At 35.3% G+C, this 22,674-nt stretch overlaps 2 protein-coding genes across 2 annotated transcripts in view; both read right to left on the bottom strand.

The window, feature by feature from the left end:
• The window catches only part of LOC143054955 (uncharacterized), a 244,707-nt gene that overhangs the window by 137,164 nt on the left and 84,869 nt on the right, over positions 1-22,674 (bottom strand). The window lies entirely within an intron of this gene.
• Positions 1,608-22,674, bottom strand: part of LOC143054952 (uncharacterized) — an 82,988-nt gene continuing 61,921 nt past the window's right edge. Inside the window, exons 17-19 of the mRNA XM_076228047.1 lie at positions 11,392-11,663; positions 10,024-10,051; positions 1,608-9,378 (exon numbers count right to left, since the gene is read on the bottom strand). Of these exons, the coding sequence (XP_076084162.1) occupies positions 8,960-9,378; positions 10,024-10,051; positions 11,392-11,663 (719 nt within the window). The 3' untranslated portion in view covers positions 1,608-8,959. The remainder of the gene's footprint in view (positions 9,379-10,023; positions 10,052-11,391; positions 11,664-22,674) is intronic.

The following is a 22,674-nucleotide window of genomic DNA, read 5'->3' as shown; positions in this document are numbered from 1 at the left end:
TTAGTGGCACTTTATTATGTTAAATAAGTAGATGATTAAACGACGACAACACAATGGACGACAAGTGATGAGCTGAATCGCGGTACCTTGGAATGACGAGCGTCTCATGATCTACTAGTGGCACTATCTCCTGTAAAATAAGTAAATTGGTAACAGACAACGACTCAATGGATGCAAAATGCTCGTCATAGATGAACTTAGGTGCCCTGGAAGAACTAGCATCTCCTACCCCACGAGTGGCATATGTTATGTTAAATACATAGAAAATATTAACAAACGATGACACAACGGACACCAAGTGATGAGAATAAGTAAACCCTGATTCCCTGGCAGGACATCAAGCTCCTGCTTCGCTCGTGGTTGTATATAATGCAAAATAAGTAAACACAACGGACGGCAAGTGATGAGAATAGATGAACTGAGATGACCTTTAAGGACAAGCAGCTCCTGCTCCTGTTCCACTAGTTGCACTATCCCATGTAAAATAATTAAATTGTTAACAGACGACGACTCAATTGACGTCAAGTGCCCGTCAGATATGAACTGAGGTGCCCTGGAAGGACTAGCAGCTCCTGTTTCAAAAGTTCCACTATCTTATCTAAAATAAGTAAACTTGTTAAAAGACGACGACACAATGGACGCCATATGAACATCATGCTTGTTGCTAAATTAAGGTGCAATACAAGGGCGAGCAGCTCTGGTTTCACTAGTGGCGCTAGCTTATGTAAAATGAGTAAAATGCTATTAGACGACGACACAACAGACGCCTAGTGATGAGAACAACTAAACTGCATGAGCTGCCATAAAAGGAAGTGCATCTCGTCATCTCCTGCTCCACTAGTGGTACAAACTCACGTAAAATACGTAAATTGTTAACAGACGACAACTCAATGGACGCCATGTGTTCATCATAAATGAACTGAGGTGCACTGGAAGGACGAGCAGATCCTTCTTTATTAGTGGCACTATCTTGTGTAAGATATGTAAATTGTTAACAGACGACGACTTAATGGACTAAAGTTATAATTATAGCTGTACTGTAAATCCCCAGAATGACGAGCAACTCCTATTCAACAAGTTTCACTACATCAAAATCATAGTTATGTATACTTTATCCATGTGATTTGTACACGTAACTTTGCCCCTTTTGAATAAATCACTTCCCTTATGTGTATATAAGCAAGTTTAATTCTAAGGAAACATGCCTAAATTTGACTATTTACGAAACGGGATAGGTGAAAGCATCATTTTTTTAACATGATTTGGCCGAAAACTTAAGAAAGCAGGTAGGATACAAGTTGTTTAACCTGAAAATTCAACATACAAGATGTTTCCCTATATGCTGAACTAAGGTGCCCTCGAAAGAAAAGCAGTTCTTGCTACACTAGTGGATAATGTAAAATAAGTCATTTTTTTCAAAACAACACAACGGACGCTAATTGAGATCAAAGTTGAACTGAGGTGCCCTTGAAAGACGTGCAGGTCTGACTCCACTAGCTTATAGTGGTACTATCTCAGGTAAAATAGGTAAAATTGTTAACATACGATGACACAACATATGTGATTATAGCGGAACTGAGGTGCCCTAAAAGAACAAACACATCCTGCTCAATAAGGGGTATAGGTTCATCATTTTATTAAAATTATTAATATATTTTTTTTACTATATTGTACTGTTTATTACATGTTAATAATGAATATTAATAGACATTTGCGGAAACTGTCATACACCTACGATTAGGATGACAATTACACTTACAGGTAGCATTTAAATCTTGGGCTTTCTCAGAGTGTAGAAATAAACCTTTGATCCAAAACAATGTAACGATAGAGAAGTTTTCCTGTAGTTAAATACTTTTCTTTTAAATATATTTTCATGCAATCTGTTAACATTAATTATTGCATATGGTGTTATCCAAGGTTGAAAATGCTACCATTGTACGAAGTATGATAGAATAAACTTACATTATTTTAGAAATAAATTTAACATGACAGACACACAAAATATCGCAATTGTCGTCGCAGTTGATAGATTGTGACAATTGTTGAAAAAAAGTCAGCAATACTTTGTGTAAGCTTGCTTATGCTAAGACATACTTTCTCTCTTATTTTGTTTTAAAGAAATGATGAAATACAGCAACGGGTGTTTTTGAGCTATTTATTCCTCATTAAAAGTTCACTTGCCGTTCGGTATAATTTTGAAATCTTTTATTCTTCCTGAATAGGACAAAAAAAAACACAACTATTCAAGAGAAAAAACAGTTATCGACGAACTTTTCTGTGTCGGAAGTATATTTTATACTGTTCGCCAGACTCCGTTGAAATGTAAAATAGTTGTATTCAAAAAGCTAAATCTTTTCTATCTATATTATCAACAGCAACACACAGAAAATGACAAACGAGTTCCAATGCAAGTTGTTGTTTTTTTACATGCAATTATTACAACAAGATCCCTGGAATCATTAAGTATGGGGTTTTTTTTTCGCGGTGTCGATAACTATCCTCCATGAACATTGGTGGAACTAGTATGCTCGAAACATGAGATAAACCTTACCCTGTTCCGAGACTGGTACTATTTTTATGGAATTGTAATATAGAGTGCACTGACGACGCAGGGGTCGATCCAGCCATTTCTCGAAGAGGATTCCAACCCAAGATAAAAGGGTGCGACCAAATGTCTTTAATCAAAAGCATAGATCGGCAAGAAAAGGAGTGTTCCAACCCCAAAAACAGTCCGTGATCTCTCACTGCGACGTTATTTATTTCAACACAAAGTTTATACTCAAATCTATTCAATTGATTGGTAGTTAGGAATAAAACAAATGAAAAGAGTAGCAGTCGAGAAGAAATTGTTAACAAAATCACAATCTATTTAAATCGACAACGCAACAGTTGCGAATACAAAGTTGTAATCGTGCAGTAGAGTATCATCTGAACAATATTTTTGCTGGTTTTCGTATTCTAACCATTGCATTGAAAGAACCCATTTTCGCGGGGAAATATAAAAAAAGAAGATGTGGTATGATTGCCAATGAGACAACTATCCACAAAAGACCAAAATGACACAAACATTAACAACTACAGGTCACCGTACGGCCTTCATCAATGAACAAAGTCCATACCGCATAGTCAGCTATAAAAGGCCCCGATAAGACAATGTAAAACAATTCAAATGAGAAAACTAACGGCCTTATTTAAGTAAACTTTGGACAGACACATACATAAATAATGTGGCGGGGTTTAACATGTTAGCGGGATCAAAACACTCCCCCTAAGTCTATTTCACTTGCTGATCATATCATACATGTCCATCTACACATTCGGTCTTAAAAATCCTTGTCTTCAAGTATTCGGCTTTGAGTGGTAAATGCAGAAAACAGCTTCCAACATATGATTTTTTTTCATAGAAAATTCAATTTGCTATTTTGTATATGTATTGTTGGTTTGTTTTTGTATTTTGATATGACCCCTTGTTTTTGTTACCTGTAATCGTAAGTCTAAAGTGTAATCCTAGAGTTTCCGCAAATGTCTAATACGATATCAGGAATCATTATATGTACATAGAAAGTAAGATGGTGAAAATCGTATATACACATAAATTATATTGTAACAATCATATATAAACATAAGTATGTGGTAACACTCATATATAAAAATAAGTATAGTGTTACACTCATATATAAACATAATTATATGGTAACCAACAAGACAACATGATATTAAAGCAAGTTCAAACAAATCTGTACCTACATCTTAATTTATCCGATGACCGAAAGTGGACCAGGCACATTATGAAATTTATAAGCAGGACACGCTGTACACTTGGTTTCCTTCTAAGAAACTTATGCAAGTACCTTTGAGAGTGCAACAAACTATCCTACTTTAAAAGCCATGGTTAGATCGGTACTAAAATACCATCCTATCACTTGGAACCCATTTACCAATAGAAGATAGAAAGCATACAGAAAAGAAGTGCACGTTTCATCCTGCACGACTATAAATCCAGAGAAACAGGATGCGTTACAAATATGATTTTAAAACCACCTCTTAAAAGAACCAAGGAAACACCAGAGGCTGAATATGTTCTCTAAAGTTGCTCAGTTATTGATGTCGGTTAACGATTGAAATACATGTATCTACAAGAAAACAGAAACAAAAGCCAAGTCAAGACAAATAACATTATTGATTTTAAATACAAGAACATCACAAAAAGACAAAAAACCCATAATAGCATGAATAGCAGATCATTCCATTTGATGGACTGCAAAACAGACATCTGAAAGAACTCCTTTTTCCTAAAACGATAGTGAAGTAGAACCACCTAGAAAATAACATCACTGCCCTCCAATACTTATACTAACCAACCTCTTCCAATGCGCATATATCAGCAATTGGATCCTGCGATGTGTAACATGCATTGATAGATACATAGTGGTGAGAAAAAAAATATATGTAAAAATCATAAATAAACATCAACATAATAATATGGTAAAATTATTTATAAAAATAATGATATGCTAACAATAATATAAAAAACATAATTATCATGATCTTATGCATGGAATTAATATTATCGATATAATTATATGTACATAGTACTTTGAAAATAATATATGGTAAAATTAACATAATAAAAAAAATATCCTAATATGCTAACATTTTTGCAAATAGAACTTTGTGTAAAAAAGGACACATCCACCACAAAGGAGTACAATACCTCAATTGAGCTGAGCACATACACAAAAAATGACCACAATTCACCTCAAAGGACCAGAATGCACTAACAGGGAGTACAATGCTCCACAAAGGGGTACTTACATAAATAGGAGTAAAATGCACAACAAATGAGTACATTGCGCAGCAAATGGGAACAATACACCGAAAGGAGTACAATACACCACAAAGCAGCACATACACAACAAAGGACCACAATTAATTACAAAAGAGTGTAAACACCTTAAAGGAGAACAATACACCACAAAGGAGCACAAAAGAGCACATACACCAGAATTAGAGGTTATCAATAGCATGTGTCGCTCTCCTGCATTTAATAATGATTTGGAAATCATGTAAAATAAGATTAAATCATAATAATAGCATACATTATCAGATATTATAATGATATTTAAGATAATAACAAAAAACTGCAAATTTCTGTAAAATTACTAACTCAGGGTCAGCAAGCCAACAATTACCATGTCAGCCATTATGGTTGTAAGGTGGGGTCATCTGACACATTTTTGAAACTAGATTCCCTAATTATGATTATGGCCAAGTATGGTTAAATTTGTATCAGTAGATTCAGAGGAGAAAATTTATGTAAAAGATTACAAAAATTTACGAAAAATTATTAAAAGTTGACTATAAAGGGCAATAATTCCAAAGGTGGTCAACTAACAGTTTTGATCATACCGACTTATTTGTAGAACTTACTTTGCCGAACATTATTACTGTTTACAGTTTATCTTTATTTATTATAATATTCAAGATAATAACCAATAACTGCAAAATGTCCCTAAAGATACCAATTCAGGGGCAGCAACCCAAATATGTAAAGGTGGATAGTTCTTAACCTGATGTACATTTTATCTCATGTCAGATTTGCTCTAAATGCTTTAGTTTGAGAGATATAAGCCAAAAACTGCATTTTACCCCTTAGTTTTATTTTTATTCATGTCGGCCATGTTAGTTGGCAAGCGGGGTCATTGAAATCAATTGTAAAACTACTTACAATAGAGATGATTGTTGCAAAGTTAAATTAAGATAAATTTGGCCATTAGTTTCAGAGAAGAAGATTTTTGTAAGAGTAAACATACGACGACCACGACGGACGCCAAGTGATGAAAAAAGCTCACTTGACCTTTCAAGATTGTGCATGATTTGAGCGAGATGTTTACAGAATTCATACACGTGGATCTCATTGAACAAGAAATTACAGACTTAAATGAATATATGTTTAATTTAGACAGTTAACTTAGACAATACGAAAACTTACGCAAGCAATCAAAACCAACATAATTTCTGATTGACCAGTACAGTCAACAATGAACGCTGACGCCTAATGCTATAAACCTAGATCAAACACTAGTAATACAAACAAACAGCCGTTTACACGCTAACAACTACTGAAAGAATTCTGTTAGAGGCAAATAATACCAGAAATCAATCACGCAACTTTCATAACCCGAATTTACAAACTTACAATAGTCACGAAGAATATTCCTACAAACAACCACCAAGTATATTTAGTAATAACCATAGATTACCTAAATTAAATTTGCCACGTTTTGACGGGGATGTTTTACAGTGGAGCACATTTTGGGACTCATACGAATATACCTTACATTTTAATTGTAGCCTAACACCAATAAAGAAATTCAATTATCTCACAGTCTAACTTTAAGGATCCGCCGCCAAAACCATAGCCGGATTTGCGCTTATATAGCTTTAAAATTCACTCTTGATAGGAGCTGACTATTATTAAGTCATAGTTCAAAATCACATGATCATCGGCAATAGACGTAAAGCCATCGTATCAAAGATTGGTTATACTAGCTATCTCGACCAACAACAAACTAGAGGGTATAAAGAGTATGTCTCGCTCACCTTGGTCTATGCATATAAAACAAAGGACACACATTACAGACAAGAATAAAATTCATGACAAATTTGTGTTTTGGTGATGGCGACGTGTTTGTAAATCTTACTTTACTGAATATTCTGATTGTTCACAATTATTTCTATCTATAATGGACTGAGCCAAGTAGTTTCAGAGGAACATATTTTGTGTGAAAATTACCAAATTTTACATGAATTTATAAAATAAAAAAATCGTAAAAAATTTACTTTAAAGGGCAAAAACTCCTCCAGGGGTCATGTGGTAATTTGGTTCATGTTGACTTACTTATAGATCTTACTTTGCTGTATATCATTGCTGTTTAAAGTTTATGACTCTATCTATAATAATATCTAAGATAATAACCAAAAACTGCAAAATTTTCTTATAATTACCAATTCAGTTGGTTGACTGATCATTTCAGGTTCATAGATGTTGACATAATGATCAATGTTACCCCATGCATGACTTGCTCTAAATGCTTTGGTTTCAGAGATACAAGCCAAAATCTATATTTTCCCCTATAATCTCTTTTTAACCTTGGCGGCCATCTTACACATTTTTTTAAACTATATACCCCAATGATGATTGTGGCCAAATTTAGTTAATTTTGACTAAGTAGTTTCAACATGACCAAGTGAGAAGATTTTTGTAATAGATTAAAAAAAAATAACGCAAAATTGTTAAAATTTACTATAAAGGGCAACAACTGTCCAAAGGGTTACTTGACAATATTCATCGTGTTGACCTTTTGTAGATCTTACTTTGCTGAACATTATTGCTGTTTACAGTTTAGCTCTATGTATAATTGTATTGAAGATAATAGCAAAAACTGCCCAATTTCCTTAAAAATACCAATCAGGAGCAGAAACCCAACAACGGATTGTCTGATTCATCTTAAAATTTCAGAACGGAAAGATCTTGACCATCTTTACCTCATCAGATTTACTCTAAATGCTTAAGTTTCAGAGATATAACCTACAAACTTTATTTTAATCCAATGTTCTACTTTCAGCCATGGTGGCTATCTTGGTTGGTTGGCCGGGTCGTTGGACATATTTTTAAAACTAGATACCCTAATGAAGATTGTGGCTAAGCTTTGTTTAATTTGCCCCAGTAGTTTCAGAGGAGAAAACTTTTGTAAAAGTTAACGACGGACGCCAAATGATGAGAAAAGCTCACTTGACCATTTGGACCAGGTGAGCTAAAAAGTGAAATCACAAAAAAATGAACTCTGAAAAAAAATCAAATCAGAAAGTTCCTAATCAAATAGCAAAATCAAAAGCTCAAACACATCAAACAAATGTCATATTCCTGTCTGATGTAGAAAAAAGTGGTTTAAACCTGGTTTTATACTTTTTGGAATTTTTGATCCTCAATGCTCTTCAACTTTGTACATGTTTGGCTTTATAATATTTTGATATGAGTGTCACTGATGAGTATTATGTAGACGAAACGTGCGTCTGGCGTACTAATATAATTATAATCCTTGTACCTTTGATAACTTTTTAAAGCTAGCTTTAGCTGCCACTTGTATGAGAGTTATATTAAATTCAATTATCTTGTCAACAATGTGTAAACAAAAACAAACATAATAGATAGAAATGTCACCAATAGGGGTACAACAGTCAACCGTGTGTTAAAAAGGAAAACAATTCACCAAAGAGGTTTACATACACTTATAATTATTTGTGTTAAACCTTACAATGAACAAGTGTAACTGCGACCTACTGCTCACTGATGATATTCATGAACGAATACTTTAAGGTTAACAGGAAGTTGTTTTATCTGAAAACACAGCACAAGGTATAGTTGACTTATATAAACCCTAAAATCCTTGTAATGTAATTCCTGAGAAAAATGTGAAGAAAATGTTCAATTTTTATGTTATGTGTAAAATGATGATCAATGATGTAAGTGTTTGGCTAACGGGAAATTGTTCAATTATGAATCTGATAACGCAACACATGGTAACGCTGACTTTTATAAACCCTGCTACAAAATTTCAGAAATTGTTGTGTTAAATGTAGCTCCTGAGAAAGATGTGACAAAAAATATTCATGGGACGATCGGACTGATGGACTGACAGATTGACTGTTGGGTGGACTGATTGATGGACAGACAGAGGTCAAACAATAAACACTAACTTTTTCAAAGCAGGGTATATATACAGGGGATTGATCTGTTGAATGCTCATCGAAGAAATGAAATACAAAAATAACGGTTAACAGCATAGCTTATCTTTCAAACAATGAGGCTAAATTATGCACAATTTTTTTCACTTCTTTTGCCTATAGTATATTTTCCCTTTTTAAATGCACATTTGTGTTTACCATTTTCTATTCAAGCTATTGAACATGTCTTTGGCACCTTTCGCTGACTCTGTGATTCCTGTTCTGGTTTTATTTTTGGTTTCTTTGGAATTGCCCCTTTACCTCTCGATTGTTGTGAAACTATAAGGGTGTTCAGATCAATATTCTTTAAAACTTCTTCTAAACAACGTGCACCTCTCCCAATGTTAACTAAAGCCTGAATAAGGACCCGTATTGTAGGTTTGATTAGTTGGTCTTCTCTCCACTTAAATAATACGACTCTATTCTGTTCTGCTAAGTCAGAAGGATTGTTGCTCTGTATATTTTCTAGGGCAGGAATTGATAGTCCAATTTCAGTGCCAAGTTGGAAAAACACTTGACCAATTAATGGAGCTAATTTATCTAGAATTTCATCCGTTGGAATGAAATCCAAGTAATCTGCTGGAATATCTGAAACATTATTTTATAATTATTTCTTTTTAGAATACTGCAAAGTTCATTGATCTGTGAAGATTTAAATGATATGAAATAAGCAGTACCTTTTTATTAATGTTTTCATTCTGATAATTAAGCCTATAGCCCAGTAAATAGAAAGAGACCATGTTTATTTTTGTAATCAGTTTAATTGGGGTCTGGAGCTGGGTTGTCAGAAAATGACAGAGAAGTCCTTTGTTAATCAATGTGTCATTGTCATTTTGATTAGTCTCTTTTGTTACCTTTTCTTAAATCGGACTCAGACTTTTTTAAACTGAGTTTACTGTGCGTAATGTGTTGTGTTTGGATTTTTTACTTCATGGTCTAGATGTATAGGGGTATGGTTGAGATCTCAAAAACATATTTGACCTCTTGTCCTTAGCCAGGACACTCTGGTCTTTGTTAGTCATGTATGATTTTTAACTTTAGTTTCTTTTATATGTTTCCGAGTTTAGTATGACGTCCATTATTACTGAACTAGTATACATTGTTGTTAAGGGGCCAGCTGAAACCCATCGGTGACCTTCAGCGGTTTTCTGCTCTATGGTCGGGTTGTTGTCTCTTTGATACAATTCCCAATTTTCATTTTTAATTTTATTAAGTGACTGTATTTCTACTTACCTGTTTCTGCTTTGATGATTCTTCTTACCTGCAAACAAAAATTAAATATTTGCTTTTATGTATTTACAAAAAAAAGATTAAAATCCTATTGACAACAATATTTGATGTTATATAATTACTGAAACAAACATAACAAGAGGCTGTCACAACGACAGCAAACTGGATTTATTAACATTTATTTGTATCCTGCCAATATCACAATGAACAGTGAAAGTGAAAATCGTCAATATCAAACTTAACCTCCATTTTGTCATCAGTATCAACATATTAAAATTTGAAAAGCTTAGGTTGAATGGTTCATGAGTAAATGCACGGATACGACTGGAAAAGCCATTTTTCAATCTTTCAAGAACCATAACTCCTGAACGGTAAAAGTCAAAATCGTCATTATTGAACTTGACCTCCATTTTGTCATCAGTAACAACATATTAAAATTTGAAAAGCTTTCGTTGAACAGTTCATGTGTAAATGCACGGACACGACTGCAAAAGCCATTTTTCAATCTTTCAAGAACCATAACTCCTGAACGGTAAAAGTTAAAATGGTCATTATTAAACTTGACCTACATTTTGTCATCAGTAACAACATATTAAAATTTGGGAAGGTTTGGTTGAACAGTTCATGCGTAAATGCACGGACACGAATGGAAATGCCATTTTTCAATCTTTCAAGAACCATAACTCCTGAACGGTAAAAGTCAAAATCGTCATTATTGAACTTGACCTCCATTTTGTCATCAGTAACAACATATTAAAATTTGGGAAGCTTTGGTTGAACAGTTCATGCGTAAATGCAGGGACACAAATGGAAATGTATTTTGACATACGTCAGAGTTATTATGAAACGGACACTTTGTTAGCATGTTTGTAAGGCAAGTGCTGAAATCATGAATGCTAGAATACAACTTTCTCTATATTAGTCAGATTGGTTTTTAGCAGCAATTCCACCGTTGTCTTATTCCTATTCATCAATTTCAATATCATGCTAGATTTCTAGGAATTCTATAACTCCCAAATTGTGCATTCAATGGCTGACATATTGTTACATACTTCAGGAGCAAGACGACAATTGTCAACAGAAAAGCAGAACCGTCTCACAGTTTCAGTGGACCTAAGTGTATTGATTGGTTCCTTTTGGTTGCTTGTACAATCTGTGATTATACTTGATACAGTTGTCAAGAATTGCTGTTTGACTTTACATTTTTTTTCTTTTCCTTTTATTTACTTTGATTAAAACCTTGGTCATGTTGGTGTCTTATAAATTTATTGGAAAATTTCAATACATTTGTCTTCAAAGAATAATAAAACTAACAGTGTTTCATTCAAAGACAAAATGAAAGAGTATTTAAAAAACTATGTACAAACTTACTTGACACAAAACATGGGTCGATATACCCATGTTGATCAGAGCTCCTGACAAAGTTTTGAAATTGGATTTAGCTTTTATCTCTTTCCACTTTGATAACAGCAAAAATTTGGCAACCTGTATATCTTTAGGATGATTGTATTCGACATCTTTCCATATCCCAAGCATTCCAAGATGTGTAACTAATTCATGCATTTTATTTGATTCGCAGTGGTTTGAAAAACGCAACAGTTCAATATCACTTGGTGTCTTGCTTAAAGCGTCATCACTTAACCCTGAAATACACAATGCAATCATGATTTTTACCTTCAAAAACATCATTAAAACATAAATTCAGATTATTATATGATGTGCATTACTCAAACAGCTAAACATGAGGAAAAGTGCTTGAAAAAATATGTAAGGGTTCCGTGGAACCCAGTTTCTCAGCTACTTTTGCTGTTAATCGCAAACTCGACAAAAATGTGGAAAAACATTAATAAAAATATTCCTCTCAATACTATATTTTGATTGTAAGAAGCTTCTGTCCAAGTTTGGTAAAAATCTAGGATAGTTTATGAATGTAAAAATTGTTTAAAAAACTTTAACTGCAGACAATGTAATGTCAACCGGAAGGCAAACTAAGTCCCTTATAAGTAAAATAAGAATAAACAAGTACAAAATGTAAACAAAATTTCCTACTTCGAAAATCAACATATTTTACAACACAAGTCACCATTTGAAGTACATATAGGGAAACGTTAACAAACAGATCAACAGGTTTCACAGCACAAGTCACCATTTAAAGTACAGAGGGACACAAAAACAAACAGATGAACAGGTTTCACAGCACAAGTCACCATTTAAAGTACACAGAGGGACACTTAAACAAACAGATGAACAGGTTTCACAGCACAAATCACCATTTAAAGTCAATAGAGGGACACGTAAACAAACAGATCAACAGGTTTCACGACACATGTCACCTTTTAAAGTACATAGAGGGACACTTAAACAAACAGATCAACAGGTTTCACAGCACAAGTCACCATTTAAAGTACACAGAGGGAGACTTAAACAAACAGATGAACAGGTTTCACAGCACAAGTCACCTTTCAAAGTCAATAGAGGGACACATAAACAAACAGATGAACAGGTTTCACAACACATGTCACCATTTAAAGTACATAGAGGGACACGTAAACAAACAGATTAACAGGTTTCACAGCGCAAGTAACCATTTAAAGTACACAGAGGGACACTTAAACAAACAGATGAACAGGTTTCACAGCACAAGTCACCATTTAAAGTCAATAGAGGACATGTAAACAAACAGATGAACAGGTTTCACAACACAAGTCACCATTTAAAGTACAGAGAGGGACACGTTAACAAACAGATTAACAGGTTTCAGCACAAGTTACATTTAAAGTACACAAAGGGACACTTAAACAAACAGATGAACAAGTTTCACAGCACAAGTCACCATTTAAAGTCAATAGAGGGACATGTAAACAAACAGATTAACAGGTTTTAATACACATGTCACCATTTAAAGTACATAGAGGGACACTTAAACAAACAGATTAACAGGTTTCACAACACAAGTCACCATTTAAAGTCAATAGAGGGACACTTAAACAAACAGATCAACAGGTTTCACAGCACAAGTCACCATTTAAAGTCAAAAGAGGGACACGTAAACAAACAGATCAACAGGTTTCACAACACAAGTCACCATTTAAAGTACACAGAGAGGGACACTTAAACAAACAGATCAACAGGTTTCACAACACAAGTCACCATTTGAAGTACATAGAGGGACACTAATACAAACAGATGAACAGGTTTCACTGCACAAGTCACCATTTAAAATACACAGATGGACACTTAAACAAACAGATCAATAGGTTTCACAAGACTAGTCACAATTTAAAGTACATAGAGGGACACTTAAACAAACAGATGAACAAGTTTCACAAAACAGGTCACAATTTAAAGTACATAGAGGGACACTTAAACAAACAGATCAACAGGTTTCACAGCACAAGTCACCATTTAAAGTCAATAGAGGGACACCTAAACAAACAGATCAACAGGTTTCACGACACAAGTCACAATTTAAAGTACATAGAGGGACACTTAAACAAGCAGATGAACAGATTTCACAACACAAGTCACAATGTAAAGTACACAGAGGGACACTTAAACAAACAGATCAACAGGTTTCACAACACAAGTCACCATTTAAAGTACATAGAGGGGCACTTATACAAACAGCTCAATAGGTTTCACAACACATGTCACCATCTAAAGTACATAGAGGGACATTTATACAAACAGATGAACAGGTTTCACAGCATAAGTCACCATTTAAAGTACACCGAGGGACACTTAAACAAACAGATCAACAGGTTTCACAGCACAAGTCACCATTTAAAGTCAATAGAGGGACACGTAAACAAACAGATCAACAGGTTTCACAACACAAGTCACCATTTAAAGTACACAGAGGGAGACTTAAACAAACAGATGAACAGGTTTCACAGCACAAGTCACCATTTAAAGTACACAGAGGGACACTTAAACAAACAGATGAACAGGTTTCACAACACAAGTCACAATTTAAAGTACATAGAGGGACACTTAAACAAACAGATGAATAGGTTTCACAACACAAGTCACAATGTAAAGTACATAGAGGGACACTTAAACAAACAGATCAACAGGTTTCACAGCACAAGTCACCATTTAAAGTACACAGAGGGACACTTAAACAAACAGATCAACAGGTTTCACAACACAAGTCACCATTTAAAGTACATAGAGGGGCACTTATACAAACAGCTCAATAGGTTTCACAACACATGTCACCATCTAAAGTACATAGAGGGACATTTATACAAACAGATGAACAGGTTTCACAGCATAAGTCACCATTTAAAGTACACCGAAGGACACTTAAACAAACAGATCAACAGGTTTCACAACAGAAGTCACCATTTAAAGTACACAGAGGGACATTTAAACAAACAGATGAACAGGTTTCACAGCACAAGTCACCATTTAAAGTACACAGAGGGACACTTAAACAAACAGATGAACAGGTTTCACAACACAAGTCACAATTTAAAGTACATGGAGGGACACTTAAACAAACAGATGAACAGGTTTCACAGCACAAGTCACCATTTAAAGTCAATAGAGGGACACTTAAACAAACAGATCAACAGGTTTCACAACAGAAGTCACCATTTAAAGTACATAGAGGGACATTTATACAAACAGATCAACAGGTTTCACAGCACAAGTCACCATTTAAAGTCAATAGAGGGACACGTAAACAAACAGATCAACAGGTTTCACGACACAAGTCACAATTTAAAGTACATGGAGGGACACTTAAACAAACAGATAAAGAGGTTTCACAACACAAGTCACAATGTAAAGTACACAGAGGGACACTTAAACAAACAGGTCAACAGGTTTCACAACACAAGTCACCATTTCAAGTACATAGACGGACACTTATACAAACAGATCAACAGGTTTCACAACACATGTCACCATCTAAAGTCCATAGAGGGACATTTATACAAACAGATCAACAGGTTTCACGACACAAGTCACCTTTTAAAATACACAGAGGGACACTTAAACAAACAGATGAACAGGTTTCACAACACAAGTCACCATTTAAAGTACACCGAGGGACACTTAAACAAACAGATGAACAGGTTTCACAGAACAAGTCACCATTTAAAGTCAATAGAGGGACACGTAAACAAACAGATCAACAGGTTTCACGACACAAGTCACAATTTAAAGTACATAGAGGGACACTTAAACAAACAGATGAACAGGTTTCACAACACAAGTCACAATGTAAAGTACATAGAGGGACACTTAAACAAACAGATCAACAGGTTTCACAACACAAATCACCATTTAAAGTACACAGAGGGACATTTAAACAAACAGATGAACAGGTTTCACAACACAAGTCACCATTTAAAGTACACAGAGGGACACTTAAACAAACAGATAAACAGGTTTCAAAACACAAGTCACAATTTAAAGTACATAGAGGGACATTTATACAAACAGATCAACAGGTTTCACAGCACAAGTCACCATTTAAAGTCAATAGAGGGACACGTAAACAAACAGATCAACAGGTTTCACGACACAAGTCACAATTTCAAGTACATGGAGGGACACTTAAACAAACAGATAAAGAGGTTTCACAACACAAGTCACAATGTAAAGTACACAGAGGGACACTTAAACAAACAGATCAACAGGTTTCACAACACAAGTCACCATTTCAAGTACATAGACGGACACTTATACAAACAGATCAACAGGTTTCACAACACATGTCACCATCTAAAGTACATAGAGGGACATTTATACAAACAGATCAACAGGTTTCACGACACAAGTCACCATTTAAAGTACATAGAGAGACACCTAAACAAACAGATGAACAGGTTTCACAGCACAAGTCACCATTTAAAGTACATAGAGGGACACCTAAACAAACAGATGAACAGGTTTCACAAAATAAGTCACAATTTAAAGTGCATAGAGGAACACTTATACAAACAGATCAACAGGTTTCACAACACATGTCACCATCTTAAATACATAGAGGGACACGTATACAAACAGTTGTCACCATTTAAAGTACACATATGGACACTTAAACAAACAGATCAACAGGTTTCACAACACAAGTCACCATTTAAATTACAGAGAGGGACACGTAATCAAGCAGATCAACAGGTTTCACAACACAAGTCACCATTTAAATTACATAGAGGAACACTTATACAAACAGATGAACAGGTTTCACACCACAAGTCAATAATTAAAGTACATAATGGGACACTTAAACAAACAGATGAACAGGTTTCACAACACAAGTCACAATGTAAAGTACACAGAGGGACACTCAATCAAACAGATCAACATTGAGGGACACTTAAATTTACAGATCAACAGGTTTCACAACACAAGTCACAAATTAAAGTACATAGAGGGACACTTAAACAAACAGATGAACAGGTTTCACAGCACAAGTCACCATTTAAAGTCAATAGAGGGACACGTAAACAAACAGATCAACAGGTTTCACGACACAAGTCACAATTTAAAGTACATAGAGGGACACTTAAACAAACAGATGAACAGGTTTCACAACACAAGTCACAATGTAAAGTACATAGAGGGACACTTAAACAAACAGATCAACAGGTTTCACAACACAAGTCACCATTTAAAGTACACAGAGGGACATTTAAACAAACAGATGAACAGGTTTAACAGCACAAGTCACCATTTAAAGTACACAGAGGGACACTTAAACAAACAGATGAACAGGTTTCACAACACAAGTCACAATTTAAAGTACATAGAGGGACATTTATACAAACAGATCAACAGGTTTCACAGCACAAGTCACCATTTAAAGTCAATAGAGGGACACGTAAACAAACAGATCAACAGGTTTCACGACACAAGTCACAATTTAAAGTACATGGAGGGACACTTAAACAAACAGATAAAGAGGTTTCACAACACAAGTCACAATGTAAAGTACACAGAGGGACACTTAAACAAACAGATCAACAGGTTTCACAACACAAGTCACCATTTCAAGTACATAGACGGACACTTATACAAACAGATCAACAGGTTTCACAACACATGTCACCATATAAAGTACATAGAGGGACATTTATACAAACAGATCAACAGGTTTCACGACACAAGTCACCATTTAAAGTACATAGAGGGACACGTAAACAAACAGATCAACAGGTTTCACAACACATGTCACCATTTAAAGTACATAGAGGGACACCTAAACAAACAGATGAACAGGTTTCACAAAATAAGTCACAATTTAAAGTGCATAGAGGGACACTTATACAAACAGATGAACAGGTTTCACAACATATGTCACCATTTCAAGTACATAGACGGACACTTATACAAACAGATCAACAGGTTTCACAACACATGTCACCATCTAAAGTCCATAGAGGGACATTTATACAAACAGATCAACAGGTTTCACAACAGAAGTCACCATTTAAAGTACATAGAGGGACATTTATACAAACAGATCAACAGGTTTCACAGCACAAGTCACCATTTAAAGTCAATAGAGGGACACGTAAACAAACAGATGAACAGGTTTCACAACACAAGTCACAATGTAAAGTACATAGAGGGACACTTAAACAAACAGATCAACAGGTTTCACAACACAAGTCACAATTTAAAGTACATAGAGGGACATTTATACAAACAGATCAACAGGTTTCACAGCACAAGTCACCATTTAAAGTCAATAGAGAGACACGTAAACAAACAGATCAACAGGTTTCACGACACAAGTCACAATTTAAAGTACATGGAGGGACACTTAAACAAACAGATAAAGAGGTTTCACAACACAAGTCACAATGTAAAGTACACAGAGGGACACTTAAACAAACAGATCAACAGGTTTCACAACAGAAGTCACCATTTAAAGTACACAGAGGGACATTTAAACAAACAGATGAACAGATTTCACAGCACAAGTCACCATTTAAAGTACACAGAGGGACACTTAAACAAACAGATGAACAGGTTTCACAACACAAGTCACAATTTAAAGTACATGGAGGGACACTTAAACAAACAGATGAACAGGTTTCACAGCACAAGTCACCATTTAAAGTCAATAGAGGGACACTTAAACAAACAGATCAACAGGTTTCACAACAGAAGTCACCATTTAAAGTACATAGAGGGACATTTATACAAACAGATCAACAGGTTTCACAGCACAAGTCACCATTTAAAGTCAATAGAGGGACACGTAAACAAACAGATCAACAGGTTTCACGACACAAGTCACAATTTAAAGTACATGGAGGGACACTTAAACAAACAGATAAAGAGGTTTCACAACACAAGTCACAATGTAAAGTACACAGAGGGACACTTAAACAAACAGATCAACAGGTTTCACAACACAAGTCACCATTTCAAGTACATAGACGGACACTTATACAAACAGATCAACAGGTTTCACAACACATGTCACCATCTAAAGTCCATAGAGGGACATTTATACAAACAGATCAACAGGTTTCACGACACAAGTCACCTTTTAAAATACACAGAGGGACACTTAAACAAACAGATGAACAGGTTTCACAACACAAGTCACCATTTAAAGTACACCGAGGGACACTTAAACAAACAGATGAACAGGTTTCACAGCACAAGTCACCATTTAAAGTCAATAGAGGGACACGTAAACAAACAGATCAACAGGTTTCACGACACAAGTCACAATTTAAAGTACATAGAGGGACACTTAAACAAACAGATGAACAGGTTTCACAACACAAGTCACAATGTAAAGTACATAGAGGGACACTTAAACAAACAGATCAAAGGTTTCACAACACAAGTCACCATTTAAAGTACACAGAGGGACATTTAAACAAACAGATGAACAGGTTTCACAGCACAAGTCACCATTTAAAGTACACAGAGGGACACTTAAACAAACAGATAAACAGGTTTCAAAACACAAGTCACAATTTAAAGTACATAGAGGGACATTTATACAAACAGATCAACAGGTTTCACAGCACAAGTCACCATTTAAAGTCAATAGAGGGACACGTAAACAAACAGATCAACAGGTTTCACGACACAAGTCACAATTTCAAGTACATGGAGGGACACTTAAACAAACAGATAAAGAGGTTTCACAACACAAGTCACAATGTAAAGTACACAGAGGGACACTTAAACAAACAGATCAACAGGTTTCACAACACAAGTCACCATTTCAAGTACATAGACGGACACTTATACAAACAGATCAACAGGTTTCACAACACATGTCACCATCTAAAGTACATAGAGGGACATTTATACAAACAGATCAACAGGTTTCACGACACAAGTCACCATTTAAAGTACATAGAGAGACACCTAAACAAACAGATGAACAGGTTTCACAGCACAAGTCACCATTTAAAGTACATAGAGGGACACCTAAACAAACAGATGAACAGGTTTCACAAAATAAGTCACAATTTAAAGTGCATAGAGGAACACTTATACAAACAGATCAACAGGTTTCACAACACATGTCACCATCTTAAATACATAGAGGGACACGTATACAAACAGTTGTCACCATTTAAAGTACACATATGGACACTTAAACAAACAGATCAACAGGTTTCACAACACAAGTCACCATTTAAATTACAGAGAGGGACACGTAATCAAGCAGATCAACAGGTTTCACAACACAAGTCACCATTTAAATTACATAGAGGAACACTTATACAAACAGATGAACAGGTTTCACACCACAAGTCAATAATTAAAGTACATAATGGGACACTTAAACAAACAGATGAACAGGTTTCACAACACAAGTCACAATGTAAAGTACACAGAGGGACACTCAATCAAACAGATCAACATTGAGGGACACTTAAATTTACAGATCAACAGGTTTCACAACACAAGTCACAAATTAAAGTACATAGAGGGACACTTAAACAAACAGATGAACAGGTTTCACAGCACAAGTCACCATTTAAAGTCAATAGAGGGACACGTAAACAAACAGATCAACAGGTTTCACGACACAAGTCACAATTTAAAGTACATAGAGGGACACTTAAACAAACAGATGAACAGGTTTCACAACACAAGTCACAATGTAAAGTACATAGAGGGACACTTAAACAAACAGATCAACAGGTTTCACAACACAAGTCACCATTTAAAGTACACAGAGGGACATTTAAACAAACAGATGAACAGGTTTAACAGCACAAGTCACCATTTAAAGTACACAGAGGGACACTTAAACAAACAGATGAACAGGTTTCACAACACAAGTCACAATTTAAAGTACATAGAGGGACATTTATACAAACAGATCAACAGGTTTCACAGCACAAGTCACCATTTAAAGTCAATAGAGGGACACGTAAACAAACAGATCAACAGGTTTCACGACACAAGTCACAATTTAAAGTACATGGAGGGACACTTAAACAAACAGATAAAGAGGTTTCACAACACAAGTCACAATGTAAAGTACACAGAGGGACACTTAAACAAACAGATCAACAGGTTTCACAACACAAGTCACCATTTCAAGTACATAGACGGACACTTATACAAACAGATCAACAGGTTTCACAACACATGTCACCATATAAAGTACATAGAGGGACATTTATACAAACAGATCAACAGGTTTCACGACACAAGTCACCATTTAAAATACACAGAGGGACACTTAAACAAACAGATGAACAGGTTTCACAACACAAGTCACCATTTAAAGTACACCGAGGGACACTTAAACAAACAGATGAACAGGTTTCACAGAACAAGTCACCATTTAAAGTCAATAGAGGGACACGTAAACAAACAGATCAACAGGTTTCACGACACAAGTCACAATTTAAAGTACATAGAGGGACACTTAAACAAACAGATGAACAGGTTTCACAACACAAGTCACAATGTAAAGTACATAGAGGGACACTTAAACAAACAGATCAACAGGTTTCACAACACAAATCACCATTTAAAGTACACAGAGGGACATTTAAACAAACAGATGAACAGGTTTCACAACACAAGTCACCATTTAAAGTACACAGAGGGACACTTAAACAAACAGATAAACAGGTTTCAAAACACAAGTCACAATTTAAAGTACATAGAGGGACATTTATACAAACAGATCAACAGGTTTCACAGCACAAGTCACCATTTAAAGTCAATAGAGGGACACGTAAACAAACAGATCAACAGGTTTCACGACACAAGTCACAATTTCAAGTACATGGAGGGACACTTAAACAAACAGATAAAGAGGTTTCACAACACAAGTCACAATGTAAAGTACACAGAGGGACACTTAAACAAACAGATCAACAGGTTTCACAACACAAGTCACCATTTCAAGTACATAGACGGACACTTATACAAACAGATCAACAGGTTTCACAACACATGTCACCATCTAAAGTACATAGAGGGACATTTATACAAACAGATCAACAGGTTTCACGACACAAGTCACCATTTAAAGTACATAGAGAGACACCTAAACAAACAGATGAACAGGTTTCACAGCACAAGTCACCATTTAAAGTACATAGAGGGACACCTAAACAAACAGATGAACAGGTTTCACAAAATAAGTCACAATTTAAAGTGCATAGAGGAACACTTATACAAACAGATCAACAGGTTTCACAACACATGTCACCATCTTAAATACATAGAGGGACACGTATACAAACAGTTGTCACCATTTAAAGTACACATATGGACACTTAAACAAACAGATCAACAGGTTTCACAACACAAGTCACCATTTAAATTACAGAGAGGGACACGTAATCAAGCAGATCAACAGGTTTCACAACACAAGTCACCATTTAAATTACATAGAGGAACACTTATACAAACAGATGAACAGGTTTCACACCACAAGTCAATAATTAAAGTACATAATGGGACACTTAAACAAACAGATGAACAGGTTTCACAACACAAGTCACAATGTAAAGTACACAGAGGGACACTCAATCAAACAGATCAACATTGAGGGACACTTAAATTTACAGATCAACAGGTTTCACAACACAAGTCACAAATTAAAGTACATAGAGGGACACTTAAACAAACAGATGAACAGGTTTCACAGCACAAGTCACCATTTAAAGTCAATAGAGGGACACGTAAACAAACAGATCAACAGGTTTCACGACACAAGTCACAATTTAAAGTACATAGAGGGACACTTAAACAAACAGATGAACAGGTTTCACAACACAAGTCACAATGTAAAGTACATAGAGGGACACTTAAACAAACAGATCAACAGGTTTCACAACACAAGTCACCATTTAAAGTACACAGAGGGACATTTAAACAAACAGATGAACAGGTTTAACAGCACAAGTCACCATTTAAAGTACACAGAGGGACACTTAAACAAACAGATGAACAGGTTTCACAACACAAGTCACAATTTAAAGTACATAGAGGGACATTTATACAAACAGATCAACAGGTTTCACAGCACAAGTCACCATTTAAAGTCAATAGAGGGACACGTAAACAAACAGATCAACAGGTTTCACGACACAAGTCACAATTTAAAGTACATGGAGGGACACTTAAACAAACAGATAAAGAGGTTTCACAACACAAGTCACAATGTAAAGTACACAGAGGGACACT

Source organism: Mytilus galloprovincialis, chromosome 12 (assembly GCF_965363235.1).
Source record: "Mytilus galloprovincialis chromosome 12, xbMytGall1.hap1.1, whole genome shotgun sequence".
NCBI lineage: Eukaryota > Metazoa > Mollusca > Bivalvia > Mytilida > Mytilidae > Mytilus > Mytilus galloprovincialis.
The sequence above is the reverse complement of the archived record's forward strand: the minus strand, read 5'-3'. Positions and strand labels throughout refer to the sequence as shown.